We start from the raw sequence: 25,177 nt of genomic DNA on the forward strand, positions 1-25,177 counted from the left end.
TCCCCCTTTAATCATTTTGCATGGTTTTTTTCTTCAGTGCGCTCATTGTTAAAGACTTTGGGCACTTTCATTAACTTCAGGACTGTGGATAAACAGTGATGCCAAGGAAACCGCAAGCTATGTTTTGGGGTAGCTGTTATGCATGGGCAACTCGCGTCACACCAGGCTACAATGAAGTTTAGCATATTTCAACTAGAAAGCTTTTATCACTGTTTTTATGATTTACTTTTATCAGAAATTGTGTGTAACAAAAAGAAAAGCAGTTTTCAGATGTGTTTCGTCAATAAAGCCCCAGGTTTTTTAAATGTTGTTGGGGAAAACAAAAGGGGAGATTAGACTGCCATTTCTGCAAGTCTCCTTCAACTAGCACAAATAAGCAGGCTGTTTCAGCAGTGTGCTCAGCAGTGTGCAACAGCACACTTTGGCTGAGAAATGCCAGGTGTCGTGTCTGTTCTTGTTCGTTTCACACGGTGACTCGAGTCCCTCCCTGGAACGCCATTCGCAGGTCTCTGTAGGATTGGAAGTTGTTTTCAGTTTGTTTGTTACCAGAAGTAATGGGGAACCATAAGACCAGATAACATCATTTGTTGCTCGGAAAACATTCGTATGAAACAAACACTAATTACGAAGCCAAAATACTGTGGAGTGGGACTGTGCTTATATACTCCATTTGACTGCAGACACCTGCCCTCTTCATGCCACGCTCCCTCGAGTTGTCCCAAAACAGTCGAAGTGAACTGAGTCAGTCTCAGACATCCATCTGTAGACCCCACCCTTACCCTGCAGACAGACAGACACGCCCTGCAGACAGACACACACACACACAATCGAGATGAAATCATAACAGCAATATCACAATGCCGTTTGGCCTTAAAGTATAATTTTCAGAGAAACAAGTAATTAAAAGTGATTACAGTTCAGGAGGAACTGATTATCATGGATTCAAAGTCTTATTGTTCGGCACACGCTCAGTTCTACCTGGAGGATTATTTGAACCATGTAAAAAGTAATTGTCTAAATATTGCTTGTGTATAATCTTATCATGATGCCTGTAGATGCCCGATGATGATAGTTATGTAATTGGCATGTTTTCTAAAATGTCCCTCAATGGCTGGATTTGTTTTCTTTCTAGTCATGGACAACAACATTTGATGAGTTCTCTTGAGATAATTGCAACCTGAAAGAATTTTCTGCCTCTGTAACGATAGATATAGAGACCAGTTTCTGTCCAGAGTCTTTTCAAAGATGGCTGTCCGTTCCTCCAATGGGAATACAATGGATAAGTTATTGAGGGGCCTCCTCTCTTTAAGGATGGCTGGCCGGTTGGATCCTCTTGTTCTCGCATTGTACCATGTCCGGAGAGATGCCCTTCAAATCCCTCACACTGGCCAAGAAAAGACATGGATGGGCCTGTCATTGCTGAGGTAGGAGCTTTGATGAACATGTTACTATCACCTTCAGATCAACAAGAGATAATTTTGACATTAACTCTCTCCTTTCTACACCATTTGTCAATTCAAAGTACTACATTTTCCCCCCCGATGAATTATGAATTAAAATGTGTGGTTATTAACAGATGGCTTAAGAATGGTGCTCAATAGCCACATTTCGATTGTTGTTGTTTTCTGCGGTTATGCAGCAAAAATCCATATTTGCATAAATCCTTCAACATGGTTATAGCTCACACTGGCTTTATTTGTAGATGCAGATTGGGTCCCAATCTCTGGGCTGAATGTGTGAGGCTTTACTGTATGTTTGCTTATCTGTCCAGCCATCCAATCTATTCAAATAGGATCCCTTTAATTAAAGGGAGGCGCGGCACGCCAGGCTTATTCTCTTCCAGGGACCTTTTCTCTTATTTTGGGGACCAGATGGTGGAGGGGCACGGAAGCTCCCCTTTTGTGTGGACGGCCCCTGTGAAAAGAGCCTCTTCTCCCTAATGTAATCAGTGGCACCGGAAGGGTCCATTCTGGGCTGTGAAAGGAGACAATTGGGTCTGGACACGTCCAGATTACAGAAACGCAGAGTTCATCGGCCGACCCTGCCCCCTTTGACCAGGGCTATGGCACGGAGGAGCGTCAGCTTTGATCAGTGGAGGGTGGAGGGCACTGATCCGACCTGCCCTCTTTACCCTGTACTTGGCTGCTCCTGACACCTTCTTCCGGAAAGAGCCAGGGGGATTGGCCTGTGGTGGTGGGGCATCATGACCTGTCTAGACACTGTCACATGTTGCTGTGGTGTTGCCAAGGGGAAATTATGAACTCTGACCTTAAATGTAGTTGGTTAAGAGTTACTGGTCATCTAAAGGGATGGGTTTTTTGGGGTGGGGGGAGGATGTGACCCACATAATACACAGTCTTCTGGAAAGGATCACTAGGTTGAATGCATTGACAAAAGTTTTCCTGAAGTTTCATTTGATTTGTTTTTGTTTCATTAATTTTGTATAAGTCTGAGCAGGAACTGCTACATAACATTGAAGGGCACAATGGCATGGTACATATGTGGCGCTAACTGCTCTGACAAGCAAACACGTTTCTTTATTTCATTTGTTTGTTAGCAGATTATACCTGCTCACTTGGGGATGTTTGTGGAAGCATGATTGACTTTATGTGGTACGGGGACCCAGCATAGCAGATGATCTACATGGGAGCATTTCTTCTGGATTTTCAGTATTTTACAGTTGGGACATCAAATTTCATAAAGTTTTCAGTAAGTAATCTTTGAAATATTTTTCTGATAAATGCATTATTTTGGTTATGTGTAAAATAACCCAACATACTTTTATTATAGTATTTGAGTAATTTGTGAAGTTTTTTAATAATTTTATGTACTAAGTAATACAGGGTAATATAATGTAAAAATAAAAAAAAGTTTGAACATAGCTTCTTAATAGACTCAAAGGCATTGCATTGTTTTTGTGCAAATTGACTCTGAAAAGCAGTGTAACTATAGCTTGTATGGAATATTGCAAGGCCACTTCTATTCTTATATTGAGGGACATAAATTGCTGTATCATGTCAAGAGATATCCATTTGGTTTGTTGACAGTTCTGACAGTTTAGCCACCCACTCGAATATATGAGAACAGAATTTAACAAATCTTGTCAAATAATGAAGTTATTACAATATATTTATTGATTCAATGTATAATAGAACTGTTAATAAATGGTCAATAAAGCGTGTCTACGTAGTTTGTCTACTTCTGTTGTTCCTTGATAAAAATAAACAAATCTGCGGTCTACTATTCACATTTTTTTCCAATATCCAAGAAGGAAAACTCATTGTTTCGTTAGTACATTAACGTTAACATTTTTGTAATTTCATATACTCTCTTATCCAGAGTGAATTACAGTACTGGTTCCCCGTGGGAATCGAACCCAAAACCCTTGCGTTGCAAGCGCCATGCTCTACCAACTGAATCACACGGGACACACATCGTACCGTTATTTATTTTGAGTTTGTGATGACCAGTGCCTATTCACTAGCACACATCCAGCTGCAGGAAACGGTGGTTGTTGTTCCTGTGGACCACTGGGTGTAGTGATTCTTCCATCATGGCCGCTGCTGCCACCCCGCCCTCACGTCTGCCACTCAGCAGTAAAATGGCAGCATGGAGGAGACAGGAGTGGTGATGCGCTCACCACTCCTATGTGGCTGCTGTGGCACACTCCACTGAACCATAACCCTTTCCGTTCACCACACCGAGCTTAGGGGCTCTCTATATGTCTTTAGGTGGTTTTATTAAACTGTTCAAACACGGTGACGTATGAGGGCGAGTTATTATATGAGGGTGTGCTTAGGGAAAGAATAATTGCATAGGACAGCACAGGTAGAAGGTGCTACTAATACAGATGATGGGTAGCCTAGCCTACCACCATTTTCTCTGTGACTGTAGCCACAGGAATGGTCGACAGTGCAAGCCGTTCAGACACTCTCAATGATAGAATTGATGTTGATTCGCCATGGTAATGTGTGGCAGACCACACACTAGAAGTATAAGGATCTGGATTGGTGAGTAGTGTTATTTGCAAAAAGGACTTTACAGTGGCAGTTTTTGCATTTGTCTGGCAAGTAACTAAGTAACTAGGAACAGTGGACAAAACTGGTTCAAATTAGGCATTTAAAACCAGTTTTGCTCACTGGGATACAGTAAACGGTACATCATGCTGTGAGGCTTATCTTCGTGCATTGATACGTTTTTGTTATCGGCAGTTATCAAATGAGAGGTTGGAGCCAAGTTCTAATGCCCAATTTCACCAGCTCCTCTACTGAGCATAGAGAAGCCTTTATGGTGCTCTATGCTTAATCTACCAGTCAATGTACACAGTAAAAGGGCAAACAGGGATTTAGTTACATAATCATATTTTATTCCTCTTGCGTAACACGTCTGCGCTGTTTTTCTGCAGTATCATGTCTCCAATGATGCTTCTCGTCACCATAGAACACTGCGTCATTTGTTCTTCCAGAATTGTACTGTACTCAGAAGTAGAATCTGTTTTTGTGGCATAGGAAGGGCATTGAGTGGTCTGAAACATGGTTACCCTTACATTTGTGTCAAATGGGTGAATATATTACAATTTTGGTTTATTGTGGTGATTATATGCCATTGATGCCAAATGTTGTTTTACAGAATACGATAACAAATCCCATTGCAGTACTCTTATCTGTTAGCTTCTGCCCCAGCAACTTTGAATGTAGCCTAATTCAGAGGTCATTCTTTACAATCTGTTGATGAACACCAATTTTGTACTTTTCCTGATAAATGAATTGTTGTGATGCAGTATACAGCACTTTGCCATCCAATCTACACACAATACATAAGAAAAGATAGATTGGATCATACGAAACAGTGGTCAAATTAGGCACCCCTGGTAAATAAGGTAATCTCATTTGTTCACAATGTATATTTGTGTCTTTTTTTTGTTCAGTGTGAGAGGAGGATGGCTGTGCTGTGCTCCACGAAGAAGATGTCATGCTGAGGATGGGTTTCTGCACTGATGTTTTTGGTGTGATGTAGCAGCGGCTCTCTCACTGTGTCTCTGTTGCCCATGATGCGTAACCATAGAGAGTGATTGACAGCGTGGTCCCTACACAGCAAAGGGGGCCTGAGGTGAGTAGGATGTGCCCTTGGCCCTGCCTGTCTGGCTGCCTTTGTTTCTCCCAGCAACTCAGATACATATTACAAAGGACAGATATTATGGATGTGGATGTCTGCATCCAGCCAAAATGTTAGACAAATTCTGTTTTGGGGGTATAGAAAAATAAGAACAATTACAACGGTCAGGGTTAAAATCAAGGATGTTAATATGGTATGGACTATGAGAATCCTAAACCTCTCTCGTTGTTTATTCCACGGCTTGGCCATATGAGAGATTGCTCATGACAGTACAGTATAGAAGAAAAATCATGTGCTGACTCCATTTCCAATGTTTATGATTTGCATGATGTTTCAGTCAGTGTTCCCAAAATGGTGGGTCAGACCCACTCACGTGCCGCGGCCAATTCTTACTAGGGAATGTTGCTTGTGGGGTCCTGAAAAAAATATTGAATGACGAATTCACAGCGAAAAAAGTTTGGGAACTGTTGTAGTGTTGCCGAGTTCAACGTTTAGATTTCCACTGTGTTGAAAACTGCACCATGACCCAGTCAGTCTGTACTAGTCACAACTGAGGTTTATTGGTCAACTCCAAATTATAGACTATTAGGTTTAGACATGTCTGAGGTGTAATGAAAAATCTTACAGTGGAATGAACATCCTTTCATACTCTTCACTTCCTAATCTGTAATGTAAGTGAAATGTGAATATGGTATTCTATTCTAGAAACCTTGACATGACATTTAAAAAGAAATCCCCTACACTGCTATTGTATTTCACTGCAGCCTTTATAAACATTTAACAGAACGTTTTGATGTGGGTTGTTATGTCATATGTGGACTTAGAATTCACTTTCGGCATTTTAAGAAAAGTGTTTGTGCATGAAAATGAAGGAATTGAGGGAAATTGGAGCTAATGCTTTATTGGCGTTATGCCTTATAGTTGATGGAGTTGGAATTTGAGTGAATCTGAATATAAGTTATATTTCATGAAGTTCAGTTACTGCAATATACCACAGCCCTGTCAGTTCGAAAACATAACCATCAGAACTACTTGATGATTGATTATTCTCTTGCAATGGTACACCATCAGCCAAACTTCAAATTCGTAAAATCCACAAAAGTGATGCTCTACCATGAATTCATGCTATGAACGGTCTTCTTCACTTTCATATTATCGTATGGACTTTTGCCAGAGCTTAAGACAATTTCACTTCAGTTCTTGTCAGTTCAGGGAATTCAGTTTTAGAATAAAAATCTGCATAGATAATTTGAGACCATTTTCTCTGATCCCTACTTTTTTTATGAATCGCCAACAACATCGTAGCATGGTGTTACTTTAGGTTTTTTTTGCAAGCGAATCAAATCATCCATAAATTGAAATGAATTATATTTGGTATGCATCAATCAATCAGCAACGTTATTCAATTGGTTAGTTTAGTCCAGGAAGTGTTTTCAACAAGTTTGTAGATTATGAAAATTCATGAGATATCTTTTTTTTAAAGACAAAAATGCCTCCTAGGTGAGAGATTGGGTAGGGTAACCTATAACAGAAAGGGACATTGTATATCCTACATGATTATAACAGCCTAATGGAAGTGGAAAGGTCCCTAAAAACGTCTAGCATTACGATGAAAATGATCCCGTGCCTCTGTTTTCAAGGGGTCACTCAAACGCAGTGTGTGAAATGAGAGTTGCCTTCTGTGTGTCTTCTTAGAATGCATCCGCTTCTCATTGTCTGCCCAGTCAACTTCTGCAGGCCCCAGTGCCCTGAGTCTCATACATGAGAGATCAAGGGTTACCAAGGTGCTATTGAGAGAGAGAAGGGCTCAATACCAAAAGGAACAAACTGCACCACAAAATACTCATTTCCTTTGCATGTTAGGTGCCCTGGTGGGGATTCAGACAGGGTCACTGACACAACTGCTGGAGTTGCTGTTTGTCTCATCATTGTTCTTAATGAAAACGGACCCAGCTCTGTGTGTGTGTGCATGCGTGCGCGCGTGCGTGTGTAGCTTGATAATGCATTGTGGTGGTTATCCATGTTGGACCTGACTATGGTCAAGCAGTGCCAGACAGAAGTACCTCATTTAGAAAGGTAAGAGGTTCATCTGTCCACTCGGGTTCTCTCCACAAAGTCCAGTCACTGAGCTCTGGCATTAACTTGTATTCTAACAAGATTAAAATATATTTGTCCTGGGGATTAGCACAGTTAGGTGCCCTTTTGCCTTCTTTTTGCAGTGGTGCGGTGACAGTGGGCTTTGATCTGCGTTGCATGGCAAGGGTCCTGGCTTGGGCCTGGCCATTCGAGTGCCTAGTGTGAAATTGGCCTGATGTCATCCCCGTTCTCCACCTTTTACATCTTTCACCAGTTTTAATTATGTTTCCGCCACAAAGCCCGGGCACCTCGGAGCAAATTCCACTCGGGCTATAGGAAGCATTTAGAAACTATGGTTAAATGTCACAGTAGGGGAGGGGGAGGGCATAGCAGGATGGGTTCTTTTGTAGAAGCGGTAGACAAGGGGCATTAATACTTTTCTGTTCTTTTTTCTTATTCTCTCTCTCTCTTTCTCTATCTCTCTGCCACCTAACTGCCCGTTGGCAGTGAACTTTTGAAAAGTCCTGTGAACTTTCAAAGCAATGACTTCTATTCTCCTTTAAAAAATAGATTTTTTAAAGAAAGCATTTTAAGGCCCACGTGTATGTTTGTACAGAAGTTGCTCACTTTCAGTTAACTAACCATTCATCGCAATGGAAACCAATAATGTTTTCTTTGGATAGCTAGCTCTTAAAATGTTACCTACGAAACCTCAATGTATTGTATCATGCATTATAACTCTGGTACAGTTCTCAAGTAAAACCACTATGGTTTCTAAACCATCATTTATGGTCTCCTTGAACGTTTATACAACAAGCAACGGTTTTAGGGCAGAGCAGTTTGTTATTTCTTTGAAGAGTGATGGGGTTTTTGATGTTGGGTTTGAAACTTGGGAAATTTTTATGAGAGGTTCCCATCGAAATGTTGCATAAAAAGGTGCAGGAGAGAGAGTGTGTGTGTGTGAGAGAGAGGGAGAACAGAGAGAGGAAGAAATACGGGGGAGTGAGTTTGGGTGAGAAAGTACTGTGTGTAGAGAATGGGTTACTGTGGGCTGGGGGGAATTAGCCACCTGCAGCCATGACAGGAGGCTTTGACCTTCATTGGTTTCTCGCTCTCGCTCTCTCTCCATCTCTCTCTCTCTCTGTCTTTTATTCTTTCTCCTTCCCTTTCCCGCCTGGTCACAGAACCACAGACTCCTTTCAGAAGCAGTAAGTACTGACCGTGTGCGAGTGAGACACTGGCCTTTCTCCCATCATGCCAGTCAATGACTGTTATAGGCGTTGTGTTCAAAGACTAGCGGCACAAGTATGGAAATGCAGCGAAAGCGTTGTATAAAAATTAAAAAAATAGGAGGAAAAAAAAAGTGAAATGCCTGGAAACGGTCACCGTCTACCACTTTGCCTGGTGCATGTTCTTTTGTTTTGAAACTTTTGCTAACTTTTTTCGGTTGTGTACGGATCAGTAGAGCGAAGGTATCCATCCACAGACTCAGATTATGTTGGCCTGCGATTTGAATAACAAATGTTGTTTTTATTTACAATGACTTGTCACAGTTTGCTGAATGTTCTCTTTCAGATAAACATTCTCTACACAGTTTGTAAGATATGGAATTATACAACTGCCATAAAATGTTTACAAGAAAACAATCCAAAAAGTACAAAGGAAGCTTTCCCACTGGGCACACACTGGTTGAATCATTCTTGTTTCCTCATCCTTTCAATGAAATTATGTTGAACCAACGTGGAATAGACGTTGAATTGACGTCTGTGCCCAGTGGGTTAGAATTTCTCTATTTGTTTTGCAAGCTATATGCTATTTGGGTAATTCATAGAAGATCTGGAAGTATGTAAAAAAAAAAGTGTTTTATATTTTATCAATATCAATATTTTTGGGTCAAGGATGACATAAAACAAAATGATCCCCCAACAGTCCAAAACTAGCTGTTTTGGTTATATTCTGACGATTTGATTGAATGAAGTCATAGGCTAGCTCATTTTCATTACAAATCCGTGTGATTTAAGGCCCATCTGAGTAGTATATGGGTTAATATGGAAATTTGGCAAGATTTGTCTCTGTTTGTCTTAGACCTTGAGAAAAGATATCCAATACATTTGATGCGTCTTTATTTTGTTCTATTTATGGGTAATGTTGTGATTATTCTAATCACAATAAAAGTGAAGAAGTACTCAAATATGATGTGTTTTAAATGAGTATGTTTGTGTCACCTGTATTGACGAACCTATGTGATGACAACACAAACCTCTGGGAACGTAAAGATATTGGATGAAATTCACTTTTTTCACAAATTTTCATGAGAAAACATAAGACCTACTTGGAACTTACACTGAGTGTACAAAACATTACGAACACCTTCCTAATATTGAGTTGCACCCCCTTTTTGCCCTCAGAACGGCCTCAATTCGTCGGGGCATGCACTCCACTCTAAGGTGTCGAAAGCATTCCACAGGGATGCTGGCCCATGTTGACTCCAATGTTTTCCACAGTTGTGTCAAATTGGCTGGATGAACTTTGGGTAGTGGACCACACGACAATCTGTTGAGCGTATAAAACCCAGCAGCGTTGCAGTTCTTGACACACTAAACCGGTGCACCTGGCACCTATATCATACCCCGTTCAAAAGCACTTGAATCGTTTGTCTTGGCCATTCACCGTCTGAATGGCACACATACACAATCCATGTCTCAATTGTCTCAAGGCTTAAAAATCCTTCTTTAACCTGTCTCCTCCCCTTCACCTACACTGATTTGAAGTGGATTTAACAGGTGGCCAATAAGGGATCATAGCTTTCACCTGGATTCACCTGGTCAGTCTATATCATGGAAAGAGCAGGTATTCCTAATGTGTTGAACCAGCAAAGGTTGACATTTACGCATTCAGCTTTGTGGTGATATTTCTATTTTATTGTAGGCCTTGTGTCACATGAAACAAATATTTTGGTCATTATTTATTTGTATTTATGTAGTAGTCTTATTGGTAAGGTAACTGTAACGTCAATGGTCTTCAGAAGGGAGTGTCATTTTGGGTGTTACACCAAATAATAGGGCACGACTCAGGTACCGTTCTGGGCTGGACCTAAACACTCAGGGGTAGAAATAGTACCAACCCATGGTGGACACATTCAAATCATGTAAATATACTCGATTTTAGATTTTGTTTTGCATTTTGTCATTGACCATTTTGGTCGAAAGGTTACTTACTACGAATGACTCTTTGGTCAGCGGTGTTGCCAAACCAATGACGTCATCCACAGGGATCCACTCCTATTTTGGCAATGGAGGATCACGTTTTCTTTCCAATCTTTCTGTGTTTGCATAGAAATGCCCATGTCTCATAGACGTTCAATTATCCTTGACTGTGGATTATAGAAAAATGATGATGCTCGATACATTTTTAAGTGTATCTTCGAGGTTTATTGACTTTTCTTTTCCAGTTTTTCATGAGGCAGTTAATTACACAATTAATACATACATGATAATTATGTACATTATACCAAAGAATATGTTGGAACATAAAATAAAAATAGCATTGTATAATAATACAACTCCGTGTTGTAATTTCATTTAAACATATTCATCTATAGATAGATATTCGCTGATGAGGAAATTCAATATGTCACACCAGCAGTTTTCATGAAGGCAATAATCTTGAATCAAATAGTCTGCATTTTGAAGTAATACTGCTTCTCTGATTCGGCACAGTTCTGTCTCATAAAAAAGTTCTCGCTTGAACTTTAAGGCAAAGTGTGTTCAGTTTGGTGGATTGTAATTCACACACACTTTTTGCAGATACACAACAAAACAATTCAAAAGGCAAAAGTCCACAATTTGGTATGGATAGTCTAAAACTTAGCTTGATCATACTCTTGTCGACAAAGACAGAAGTTTATAAACACAGTTATTTGCCCAAGTACAACAAATTGCAGCTTTCATGCAAAGGCCCCATAAACCATTTTCAAAGAGAAGTTATTGCAAGATAAGCAAGCAGTGTAAATACCTCAGAAATCTACACAAAAGCAACACCGTTCATTGGATAGATTTTTTCCCCCTCAATATAATATATATAAATACACATGAAATTCTTTCAACAACAATAAAAGAGATTTTCAACTATTGTTATACAGTCACTAATGGTTTTGTTTGTTTTTTAATGATATATATGTATATTAAATAAAAATGTATATAGAGAAATAACTCCATGGGACGGATAGTTGACAGCCTACATCAGATACCTTGTGTCTACTTTTGATCAAGTAGGCCTATAACACTTTCAGCCAAGAGTGTGTTAAACGTTTTGTCATCATTGTCACTATGCTACAGAGTTGTCTCCCACGTTATAGGCAGCATTGTAATCATTCAAAACAATTTTCTACAAGAGATGATTTATATTGCTCTTCAAAAACGATTTATAGAGGCCTTGGTACATTGATATAACACAGAACACGCACATGTTTCATGGAAATGAACTTGGCTTAGATGTAGTTATGAGACAAAATCTAAATTTGAATCCTACGTATTAGCAATGTGTGTATTATGTTTGCTAACCAAACCATTGCTACCCAATCACTTCTGTGGTTATATGAATTTTCCAAAAATAGTATTAAAATCCATCTACTTTTCAATTAAGTCTGCACATCACTGACACTCAAACCCCTTGCTATGTCCTTTTTACACTAAACCTCAATAAAACCAGAATAACCATGGGAATAAAATATCTTGTCAGCAAATGTATTAAGATTCACAGTTGCCTGGATGCAGCAGAAAATATTCTTTGGACTTAAGCAGGTTGTTTTTCACTTCACTGACAGATCTCAACGTCAAGTGCCAGATAAAAGCGCTATAATGTAAAAAATGACAATGAATAGCAATATAAAATGAAGTGTATAACAAGCATTTATACTTTTCCTGGAAGAAAAACGACACACGTTACAGGAGATTGAAAACGTACCTTTTTACAACATATTTTTATAGACATGATATTGCAGAAATATCTCTATATATTTATCAATTTATGCTGGTATATTCTATACACTGGCCCTTTATTCGATGAAATTATTGCATTGTAAATATACTGATCTGTATCTCTCTCGAAATCAATCGCTGTCTGATTTGTCATCTTTTGACGTCGTAGCATGATTGTACAGTCCCTGTGCCATCAGGTGCAAGGCTAGGGTGTTTTTTGCGCCGGTGGCCTTCTTGATTTTTGCCCTTTTGTTCTGGAACCAGATTTTGATTTGAGATTCGTTAAGGCCGAGTTCTTGCGCCAGGGACTGTCGCCTTTGTTCGGTCAGATACCGGTTCGTTTGAAACTCGGTTTTTAGTCTTTGTAGCTGTTCAGCTGTAAAGGCCGTCCTTGGTCGCTTGTCCTCTTTGCTGGCGGTGGTTTTCTTCTTTGGTTTTCGAGATCTCGGTCCTGTGTTTTAGAAAACAATATTATTATTAGCCAAAACCAATCAAAATATGAAATGTGAAAACTTGGTGTAGCCTATAGGATATAAGTGTTCCAGTTACTACAACTGTGTAGTAATACATACATACATTAATTAATTAATTAATTTAGGCCCTACTTATTTATTTATTATTACACTGTATGCCAATACCTCGTGCAATCATAGAAAAAAGGGTTACAAAAGGGTTCTTCGGCTGTCCCCTTAGGAGAACCCTTTTTGGTTCCAGGTACAACCCTTTCCACAGTTCTACCTGGAACCAAAGTGGGTTATACCTGGAACCAAAAAGGGTTCTTCAAAGGGTTTCCCTATGGGGACAGCCGAAGAACCCTTTTAAGTTATAGATAGCCCCTTTTGTCTAAGAGTGTTTTGCTCATGCAAAAAAAAAAAAGGATTTGAGTGTTAATTTCAATGCATACCATTCCATATCACACAAGAGTTGTCAAAATAGTAAGGAATAAAGATTAATATTGATAATGTAACCGTAGTTCCGCACTTCTTTACGTAGAACAATGCATTGGTAGATATGTAGATGGTAGGTAGGCCTATACCGATGGGGCATGTCGGTTCAGTAGTTTGTTATGGTCATTGGAGGATATGCTGAGTAGGCCTGAAATATATCAACACAACTGGACCTCCCATCTCAACTGCAACTTACTGAATAATATCAAATATATATTTTTCGTAAATAATTGTTTATATTATACTCTTCATTTTATATACAGTTAGGCTAATAGCCTATAGGCTTGATGATGTCTAGTGGAATACATTGGCTTATATCGTAGCCTATAGGTTGCTGAATTTGGTCTTTGGCTGTTGTTAATTATTTTTCTAAGTTTGCCCTTTGGTGAGTAAACATGATGGGTTGTAATTGAGTAGTAAAAAAATCGTCAGCCCAAACTATTTGATAAAAAAAAAAAGTGACGTCTGTTTGGGCAAGTAGGCCTGGATGACTATCAAAGAGATTATTCAATACATTTGGAGCTCGCTGGAGATGATAAACCAACGTACAACGTTTTAAGATATGCAGCCCATGGGGATACCATCGAATAGTAGTCTAGTTCATGCGATCAACGTTACATAATGCATGAGAACATTGTGTACAATACGATTTTTAGAATTTAACGAAAATGCATTCGAATATTTGAGTTTTTACACAAGTAGAATATAGAATAATGAAGGAAACGTTCATGTTTTATGTGCTAAATATGCTAAATATTTAGAGACCCAGGCAACTCCGTTGTGAAATCTCATGCATAAACAAAAAGAGTGGATTTGCACGACAGAATTGTCGAGGAAAAATACCCTATAAAGTCCTTTAACCTATTGTATTTTATTATATTTCATAATTCTTTGAAAGACGTATTGTTTTGGTGATATGTGCGCCGATGTTTATAGGAACCTATAGTAGTAGGCTAACCTAGTATTACATTGGTTATGATCTAGCTAGCCCAAAGCAATAGCCATCGCAATGACGGTATCATATCCGTATTATGGGACTATAATTGAAATACTCATGAAAAAATACAAAATTGTATGAGGCTATTCCAAAATTCGAAAAATTACTATTTATCCCGCACACTATAGGCTTTTAACATTAATGTGTAGACTTCCGATATCCCTGCGTTTGCACATTTCAGTTTTAAAGCAATGCAGGATGCTATTTTGAGCGGCTTGTTTTGTCGTGAAATTTTGCCATTATTCAGACTCGTGGCAATTCTTTAGCGTTCTATAATATTGATAGGCTATCGGCTCTTATGCTTTTATTGTTAGTCATGTTTCCACCGATACACTTTGAAGATTATGCAAGGTTAGAATCTTCTATTTTCCATTTTTCTGATCTTAAAACAGGTGAACACTATTTGCCCTCCTTTCCTGGAAGAACTCGGTCAAGGCGTTTGAGGTCAGTGTTACAACGGGCCGGTGTATTTCAGGTTACAAAGACGAGGGAAAATAATCCTAGCCTACCTGATGAGGGCCTGTCCGAGTATCTGGTGCAGTACACCCAAGCTGGCCAGAGCATAGGCGGTTTGGATGGTGTAATTGAGCTGGCTTGAGAACTATCCGAGTCCGAGCTTAGGCACTGATCTCCATTCTCCCCGCGGGGTTTCAGGGGCTCTTCGGTCGCTATTTCAGCCTTCTTGGCCACGCCGCCTGGATGAGGAGTGGAAGTTCCCTCTGTTGGCACAGTACTCCCCACTTGCTCCGTTCTTGGAACAGCCGGGCTATGGTTCTCTCTGGTAGCGTGACTACTTTCTTCATGATTTATGTTATCTTCTTTTTTCCGGCCAAAGTCTGGCCGTAAGATATTATCGATGAAGAAATTGGTGACTCGGTGCGGGATCTGCTGCAGGTTGCCCGGCGCTTGTAATAGAGGGAGTATCACTCTATTTGACTCATCCGCCGACCCTTGGCGCACCGCATCTCTGTTGCTATGATCATTTTCTTCCATACTGATACACTTTCCAGTTTTCTTTCCTTAACCCCTTTATTGCTCTCCCGCACCGAAATGAGCGCAATCCACTTTTGTGGGAGGCGGAGCTTTTCAAATGTTTGAATAAAGGTTTTAAAAAATAAAAAATAAAGTCAAATCTTGTTGAGTGTGCTGGACACCATGCAACCCTTTGCGATAGTGCCCACAGACAAAAACATAGTTTTGGTCATATATTCCCAAACTTGGCTATCCTATATTGTTGCACTGGATAGACACCATTTGTCATTTGCCCATCCAATTTGGTACTATCCGGTTTCAGTCTGTCCAATACAAGTGCTTCAATTACTAAACTAAGGGTAAATAAAGAGGCTTCTGATCCTGAAATACACTCACTGGAGTTTTGTTCTTATTTTCAATACGAGCCCCCAAGTGACGTTGCAGCGGTTATCCTAGACACGTGCCTTGAACCAATAGACTGGGAGAATGTTTACCACGTGACAGTGACTCGTGAATAATCGACAAACGCCCAATCTCGCCTTCTTAAAGGAAAGGCGTTCTGGCATAAAACGACATACCTACACTAAATGTATCTTACGTTTGATTGACTATTATATTGGGCAAAATATGGAGAGTCGGTTAATAATAGCCTGCTGTGTGAAGTTCGCATGTTATAACTATTTTGTTTCGGGCATGTAACTAGTAGCCAAGTATCGAAACGGTAACCAACTACTATGGTACATTAGGGATAGCCTCTGCAACCAGAATTGGGTGGGGGATACCGGAGTCTGTATGGCTCGCATTGAAGCAGGCTGCTGTACATTGTGTTTGAGGGCTTTACATTTAGGGTTTTTAACTCGGTGCGTTTTTTATTTGGGACATTGTGTACCTCTTTTACTTTATGGAGCTTTTCATTCCGAGGAGTTATTTATGATATTTAATGATGGGGCGTTAGAAACTCTGGATGGTCAATGCCCTGTCAATGTCATGATGCAAGCGACACAATATTAATGGACAATTCATGCAATCTCTTAGCCAGTCATGCAATAATAGCCAGTCATACAATCTCGAAATCCTTTTCGTCTCTTCATATGCTCTTTCATGATTATATAAAGGTTCAAAGCAAAAATGGGTCACTAGCCCTTTAAAAAAATATGTTATGCAAACAAACTGTTGTGTTCACGGTGCACATGATATAGAGTCGCGCCAAAGACAAAACTTGGGGAAAACTTTACTGACCAACTCCTTGGCTGTTTTCGCTCAAATCAGGATTCAGAGCGTGCCTTGCCGTAGTCGCCAGAGATAAGTTGCTATTTGATCTGAAACGTCATGTTGGCTACGCAGTGGGTAAAACGGCGCATGAGTGAGTGATGACCCTTGGATGATTAATTCTTGTATTTAGCATTGGACCCATAGCGTTTGTCAAATTTAGGTGAAAAATAACTGAATTGTGGAACTGTTTTTTCAACCTCTTGTGGGCCAGTGAGCCTGTCTGATGTAAATTATTGTCACAGTAATGGTAACCTGTCTAATTTCAAATTATTTGTATCTAGGTAGCATATACATTTTAACTTGTGGCATTTCACAATTAAGCGGGAAAAGGTCTATAATTTCAACTCAGTCTCCACAAAACGAAAGGTCATTATTATTGGTCAACTCGTGCGTCGAACGTTCATGGACGGTGGAAAAACTAAGAGTTTTTAGAGAGGACGGTGGAATATTCTCCAAGAGGGCGTTTTAGAATGACAGTACCTCTTTAGTGTACTAAGACCCTATAATTAGGCCACAACTTTTTAGGCATTGTCCTGTGGTAAATGGCCTAGCCTTTCACTGTTTCAAAACACAGTTGGCTGACTGTGCCCTATTTTGTGTGCGAACTATTGTATTTCTATTGTTTGCACTTTATGTACACGTTTAAAATGAAAGCGTGCCAGCTCTACAGAGAATGCATCTCGAATAGGCCTACACATTTTCTTCTACATTGTGTAGGCCTATTGGCTCATGTAAAATGGCCAAATCATGTGAGCCCCGCATAGCCTACTTGAACGATAGTCATTTTGACCAATAGCCTGGTGGTTTCTGTTAATAAATTCCTACATTTCCACCATAGAGCGATCTCCATACGTCATCCATTTTATAGCAGTGCCTGTCTAACAATAGCCTGTATGGTTGGGAGCGGCGGCGGTCCATGAACCATGCACAACCACCATGCAGTGTCCATCTTATCTCTCCAGCAAATGGAGTGAAAGTTCTGAGTAAAGGTTGTAATTAGATAGGCCACTCTCATGCTGTGATTGTTTCTCACATGTGAGGGATACCCAGATTATCCCGAGCACTAATAAATGAACAGGAGACAATGGCGGCCAGACAGGCCCGCTACCCCCTCCGCCTCTCGCTGTCTGCCACAGCAAAACAGCGCTGGCGTGGAGGAAACCTCACGATTTCAAGTCAAGAGTCATACAGACTAGACCACAGCCAATTATAAATAGGGTGCTTCAATAGGCCTATATGGTGGTATTAAACATTGAATAAATGTAGTTTTATGCGTTTTGTTTTGCAGGCTCTTAGACCGCATAGTCCTATAGGCCTATACATGTCAATATTGAAGGGCTACATTGGTTGTTTTTGATTGATTCTATTGGACAGTATGGCATCGTATATCCCTTAATTAGTAGACTTCGTCTGTTTGTGGTGTGTCACCCAGACTTTTCTTAAAATGTTGACATAGGTTACCTCACATTTTCTTTCTACCTTTCTACCTTGCACCTTATATCTTGGCGCACATATTCCGTTATTTGGGTTATGTTGCCTAAAAGTTAGGTGAAATGAAGTCCCAAAAAATGTTAGGCTTAATTTGATGTCTTATTATTTTATAATTCCCAACATCGTTTCGTGACTATAGTTTTTTAAAGAATGGTAACTAATTCAGTGTGGATGCGGGGATGCGCGTAGCGTATAGATCTTTTGTATTAAATCCATGGCTGAATTATACATTCATATTTGTATTTTTTAATTTAACCTTTATTTAACTAGGCAAATATGTATTTACAATGACGGCCTACCCCGGCCAAACCCTCACCCGGACGATGCTGGGCCAATTGTGTGCCGCCCTATGGGACTCCCAATCACGGCCAGTTGTGATACAGCCTGGAATCAAACCAGGGTATGTCGTGACGCCTCTAGCACTGAGATGCAATGCCTTAGACCGCTGCGCCACTTGGGAGCCCAGATAGGCCTATAACATGATAATAAACGTGCATTTGGCCACAACTCTCTTAGCAGAGTCTTTACCTATCTCTGCAATATGCCCTCGTATGCATTTACGCATTGTGCATATCATTTCGTTTTACGATTGAGATCGTAACCCATCTCTCGTAGCCTATGGTAGGCCTACATGAGATGTATCGGTTAGCATCTTGTCAGTTTGGCAATAACGCCCCCTTTAAAAAGTAGTGAGATTCGTAAAGGGGTATGCCACATTGACATTTTTATTATGCCTGAATGTGACATCATTCTGGTTATCATGTTTTGTTGTTGTTTGTGTTGTGCACATTGCATATAGCGTATTAGTCTGCTGGTGGTCAATGCCGCAACACGAGAGCACACACCTGGTTTGCAAACGGTATTTGATTTACTAAAGATTTCTTGGGTATCCGCACGTCCGCACCAGTCTAATCCCCCCAGACAAAACATCGCGCCCTGACAGCAACCCTATACCTTTCCCTGAATGGACACTGGCCCGACGAAGGAAATCAGATATTTACTCAAAGCAGTCAATTTTCAACGAATTCCAAGGGATTTATTCTTTAAAACACCTATTGCAATAGTAGGCAAAAAAGAACGATGGTAATCGGCAAAGCGAAAGCCAGTGTATGTCAGTTATGCCTCTTATGGGTATAGTAGGCTTTATGCCTTCATGCGTTCTGTAACCTGATAAATCTAGGCCACTTTTTCCTATTATTGTAAGTGTAGCCTCGTTAAACACTTCCAATGAAAAGTTTGTCATTCATAACATCAGTTGAGTCTGTTTATTGTATATTAACAACCAATTTTGTTAAAATCGGAAAGAAATGTTGCTTATGTAAATGATATTAGCTAATAACTCATTTATGGTTATGTAAAATGGATGTTTTGCATTTATATATTCATGTGCTCCTTCAGGGAAGGTGGAAATATTGATAACCCTTAAGGCCATGCATGCATACAACCCAAACCTGTCACTTTTCTACAGAGCTGCAGTGTGCTTGCTAAATGACTAATAAAATGTAATGCAAATGTTTATTGTAGACTAGCCTATAGCCAACATGAACCGAGAATTAACAATTCACTGAATTCTGTCCAAGACTGTCTACTTTGGAAGATGCTGTGGCCCAAAAAAATCAGTGTTGATGCATTTCATATACAAATTTGTGCGTTTTTCAGTTGACATTGGTTAGGTTTGGCCTACGTGTGCGTATGCATGTACTGCAAACCGTCCTGAGTACCTAACCCTATTTTTCCTGTTTTTCTTTTGGCTAGGATTTTCTGAGACGTCACAAGAAGTTACTGCCATGGATTGAGAACCTCAACTACAAAAGGTGACGATGCACAGGGAAGGATTTGTGAATGGAAGCTGTTCACGGTCTATGCTAGATCATAGATCACATGGGCGTTGCAGTGGTGTAAAGTGCTTAAGTAAAACTACTTTAAAGTACTTAAAGTAAAGTACTACTTAAAGTACTACTTTACTATTTATATTTTTGCCAACTTTTACTTTTACTTCACTTAATTCCTAAAGAAAATAATGTACTTTTTACTCCATACATTTTCACTGACACCCAAAAGTACTAGTTACATTTTGACAGGAAAATTGTCAAATTTACACACTTATCAAGAGAACATCCCTGGTCATCCCTACTGCCTCTTATCTGGCGGACTCACTAAATACAAATGCTTCATTTGTAAATTATGTCTGAGCGTTGGAGTGTGCCCCTGGCTATCCATCCCCAAAAAATAACTGTGCTGTCTGGTTTGCTTAATATAAGGAATTTGAAATGGTTTATACTTTTACTTTTGATACTTAAGTATATTTAAAACCAAATACTTTTAGACTTTTACTCAAGTGAGATTTTACTGGGTGACTCACTTTTACTTGAGTCATTTTCTATTAAGGTATCTTTACTTTTACTGAAGTATGATAATTGAATACTTTTTCCACCACTGGACCGTTGCAGATGTGCATTATTCGCCACCCTCCCTCTCCCACCCCGGTCACCGTTCCTCCCTATTAATGGGGTCGCTAAGATATCAGCTCTGTCACCGGGGTCGGCCCAAAGCTGCCAGCTTCCTGTGCCCTTTAAAAACCGGAAAGCACGTATAATTTCTGTGGTTTGTCTCGGTGAGAGCTGTTTTTTTTCTTCATCCTAGGTCACTCAAGAGCAGAACAGTAATATCACAGTCAAATCCACACGCCATCAATCCTGGCCTAAAACATCCCTGTCTTTGTTTTTGCCTATTCTTAGTAGCCTAACTGAGTGTTTCCAGATTCCTATGAAATATGACTTATAATTAATTACAACATGAGTAAAATAGTTTTCCTTCCTATTTTTTTATTTATTAAGTATGTTAAAACGCAGGTTTCATGTGTATGAATGGTGTGGGCATACCCTACCACAACAACAGAATGATTTGGGCATATAAGGCTACCTGTCATGAAAAATATTTAATGCGAGTAGACCGCTGATTGAGGAGCTCAGCCAATGAGCCACACGAGCCGTCATGTTCTATGAGGAAGCATTTTTTAAACGTCTGTTTGAGATATTGCAGGTTAGCGTTTTTCGTCATGAGTCTTGTTCTGGAGGCAGCTCTGCAGTGTGGTTACTAGCAGGCCCAACCACAAAGTAATAAAATCACATTTTAAACCTAAAGTACACTGCTAACCCTAATGCCGAACCATAAACTGAAATTATGACTAAAAAGCGAAATTATGTTTCTTGCATTTTTACAATATTTCCAATTTTGACTTTGCAGCTTGCCCATCTAGTGGGAATAGCTCAGTTCTGCCTCAAGGACAAGACTCATCCCAATAAACGTCAACATGCGTTTGAGATGCATGTTTATTTGTGGTGATGTTTTTTAAGTGTTTTTTTTTCTTCTTCAATTTATGTTTTGGTCACAAAAACTAGTATAGGACGAGTCAACAACATTATTTGGGTTTGAGTTCACAGAATTTTAACTTTTAAAGGTGAGATTTTCATTAACTTTAACTCAAAGTTAATCAAAGGTGGAGTGTAGCCTGTGTGACGGGACCAGAGGTTATAACATATATTGAAGCTCCAAAATCCAGCTTCGATTCTTTACCCTATATGTATCCTAAATTGTTGAGGGGTGTTCCGTCCCCGTCCTCTGTTTTAGGATAAATGTTTCCTCAAGCACACGGACCGCGTCACCGTCGGGGTCTTGCCAACCGAATGGCCACTTGAAACTGTTGGGTGGAGATAATTTATAGGTTCAATAACTCTTAATCCGTCTGATCGCCCTGGTGTAGATAAGCCTCCTTTGAATTGGGATTGTTCTGGAATCTGTTCGGATTTCAGCATAGAGGTCCTAATTGAGTTTACCGCAGCCCTGACTGCTGCATCCCCCGAACACAATTAAGGTCTTGCTCAGATAAAGCTAACTGAACGCCAGTCCCGTCTAGAAAGAATGCACTTTTTCAACAGTATATTCGTTAGACGTTTATCTCTTTGGGGAAGATGATGTGTAATGAAGCGTTATAATGTTGAAAAACAGCGTTATAATGGCGTATAGCCTATACATCAAACTATAAACTGCAATGCTATATTGACTGATGCATCAACGAAGTTTTATTTTATTTTTTAGAATTATTTACATATGTTATATATGTTTTTTAAGATTAAGATGCAGACAATTTGGGAGATAAACAATTTCTAGCTTTGGTAAAGTCAGTGTCCTCTATTTAAAGTTTAGATCCACAAGAAACACAATAAGTATGGTGGTAATATGTCCCATATTTGAAACTTACACACTTTTGTTCCTTCCTTAACTGAAGTAGGTCAAGGCTATCCTAAAAAGTGCCATGGATATAGGTCTAAAATCAATGCCAAACAAGAATGCTGTGCTAGGCCTATATGTATGCTGCTAACAGCTTTGCTTCCTTCACTGTCCGACTGCCACATACTAGTTTCGAACCAGTGATCCGTTGAGCCACCCAAAAGGTACCAATTGGACGGCTCCATCCGCAATATTTGTGGAGTGAGCTTAATGTACATTCTTAACTCTGTTACACGTGCCCCTATACGATGAATTCAAAACTGAGATCACACGCATTTTTCTTTAATTGATGGTGAATGTTTTTCGCTGTCAATCAATACTCAACGCAAAGACAACATGCTTGTAATCTTTATATTTGCAAAAGCATCAGGCTATGATTTCAGGTCTAATTTGATATTCTTCTAATGTGGTCAGAAATCCTGTTAAAGTTGTGAAAATATATTATCACAAGTGTGTTCCAAAAGAATACAGAAGGCTGAGCTGTCATTGTCATATGCGTTTCTATTTATGACAATTGAACCAAGAACTTATAATAATTATTTCTAAAATAAATGGAGCTTATTTCAGTATGAACAGTGTTGTATTCAATCGAGGTATATCATACCACAAATATGCATATGTGTAAAAATATAGGATTACATTTACTAATTAAAGTTTTAATGTCAGGGTCAAATGCAGGTAACACTTTACATATTTAGTCTATTGTGTTTTTCGTCCTGATTCAGAATATAGTTTTTGTTGCAGTGCATTTTGATAATCAAGTATATATAACACTTATCAGTTAATAGTTTGAGTTCCACTCATAGCCTTTAAGGAAACTTTGTATGGGACATAAATGTTTGGTGATAAAAAGTAGCCTACTAGTCTACAGTGTAGCCTAATGGAAAGGTTTTGGATTAGCTTGAGTGCTATGTAGTTTACTTTTAGTAGCATTTGACCAAATTGCTATATTTTTTCCAATATTTTTTTAATTAAAGATTTATTAGACTTTATATTGTAGGCCGATTTCACCACCACTATTGGAGACTTGCCATGTTGACGTATAATGGTAACATATAGGCTTATCTACCTCGCCATGTTGATGAACACCAAAGCTCGCCTATACACATCTACGTTTATACAGCCGGACAGCCAGACGTTCCACGTGTCACGACGTCTTAATTGTGACAGTAAAGAATAAATGCCAAGTGGTGGCTATTTCCACGAGGTTAATGGCTTTAGACTCTGTCATATAGAACAAATATCATGCAAAGGGACGGGGCACTTTTTGAACTTGATTAATGGCAATTGGCACTGAACATTTCCTCACTAATAAAACCACGTCGAGCTGAACAATATACCCGTGTAATGTAAACATGCTGAAAGATCGACTGCACACAAGTCCAACATCAATAAAGTAGAGGTATTTTAGGTTACCTGTTCCAACTTCTATAACTTCTATGGCGGGCTACCGCCCACGCATATGGCCCTTGAATCCTTGCCTGTTATACTGCAGTATCCCGATGCCTCGCGCGTTTTAGATGGTCGAAATGCCTCGTGCACCTGTCCAAGGGGGTCTGCAATTGATTACTAGGGACCACGACAAGTGGACAGCTGGGGAAGCACTTGTTACTCAAAAGCCACTTCCACAAGACTATTAAGTCAATGTATTGGTAACTGCAACTGCCTAAAGGTGGTAAAATTGTGTAAAAAGTAGTAATTTTGTAACGTAATTAGGCCTACAGTATGCATAAAGGATTTGCGTAAACCATTATCATAGGTTATCGATAATGGTTATGCGTACAAGTTATTGGAAACTATCGAATATGTGTGTGCACTGAGAGTTCGGCTAAAGGCTTACTCAGCTGTTTTGCACCCGACCTGGCCATTTGACATTATAGGTATTAAAACGTTTGCGATAGTAACTCCAACACATCAACAATAAACCACGAATGTGTTTTTATATTTCCACTAGAGATATATTTTTGCTTCAAGCTCAGGTATAGCCTTATACATTTATATAGGCCTAAACTCAAATTAATGAATTAGCCTAAAGCATGTGTAAAGGATAATGTAACAGCACTGTGGAATCAGAAAATGAAAATAGCAAAAAGGGACAATTTTATCCTAACCTTATTAGTGCGTCCGCGTCTGTTTTGGACAAGCACTCTCTCATCGAATGTCTCATCCAGTCACAAATGTGAGTGGCCAGTTGCGATATGCCTTTAGGTCCAGCTTACTTGAACTTAGGAAAGAGGTCAATCGTTATGAGAGGCTATTCGAACCCTCTTCTTGTGTGGCATCATGCCCCTGCACTGTCCCCAGTTTTAACTGACCGAAATAGTGGTGCAGGATCTCATGAAAGCACATTGCTCGATGACGCACCTTTCACCCCTCTCTCCACCCGAATTGTTTTTACCCCCAACGGTGAAATGTGGTGATGGTGACTTTTACATCGACAGGTGGTATTCGTAAATGACCTCATTTCACAACGATGTTTCATTACACTGGTGTCAGAAGTGAGATTATTATTGTCTGATTTATAACTCTTGAGTGACTTTAAAGATGATTTTCGTGATAATAATATATGCCTAATCCGTCTGATTTTGCAGGTGATAAACTGGGTAGCATATACTATTCTTGAATTTGACATGTGTTGCATATGCTAATACCATATGTCACACTTTAAACGAACTATAACTCAAAAAGCTTTACAGGGCATAACTTCTTAAGAGCACAACATAAATGTTTTACAAATAATACACGTTGACCTGAATTGTTTCTAAGAAATTCATGAAAAGGCAGAGATGGGATTGGAAGTTAGTTGGCAAAAATAAGCCATTGTGAAGGTTTTGTTACTAACACAATCGGTGCTGAAGTAATTCTGAAACTTTTAGAAACGTTTTAGGGGTGATTTTATGCTGAGAACTCGAGTGAGATTTCTAATCCATTACACATGGCCAATAACGCATTAACTAACTTTCTGCATTGGTGCATGCTTGCCGGGCGTGTGTTCGTTATATCAATGACCAATAAAATATCACTCAATTATGAATCCA

General features: G+C 39.5%; 1 protein-coding gene and 1 long non-coding RNA gene across 2 annotated transcripts; one reads left to right on the forward strand and one right to left on the reverse strand.

The window, feature by feature from the left end:
• Window positions 1-4,932: 4,932 nt before the first annotated feature.
• Window positions 4,933-25,177, forward strand: LOC106578607 (uncharacterized). Its single transcript, XR_001322487.3, has 2 exons — window positions 4,933-5,109; window positions 19,605-25,177. It is a non-coding gene; the product is annotated as an uncharacterized LOC106578607 (long non-coding RNA).
• LOC106578606 (homeobox protein engrailed-2a) lies at window positions 10,606-15,484 on the reverse strand. Its single transcript, XM_014157599.1, has 2 exons — window positions 14,624-15,484; window positions 10,606-12,621 (listed from the first exon to the last, which is right to left on the reverse strand). The coding sequence occupies exons 1-2, from the start codon at window positions 15,105-15,107 to the stop codon at window positions 12,302-12,304; spliced, it is 804 nt and encodes a 267-aa protein (XP_014013074.1). The 5' UTR covers window positions 15,108-15,484; the 3' UTR covers window positions 10,606-12,301.

The sequence above is a fragment of the Salmo salar genome, chromosome 19 (genome assembly GCF_965601325.2).
Source record: "Salmo salar chromosome 19, fSalSal1, whole genome shotgun sequence".
NCBI lineage: Eukaryota > Metazoa > Chordata > Actinopteri > Salmoniformes > Salmonidae > Salmo > Salmo salar.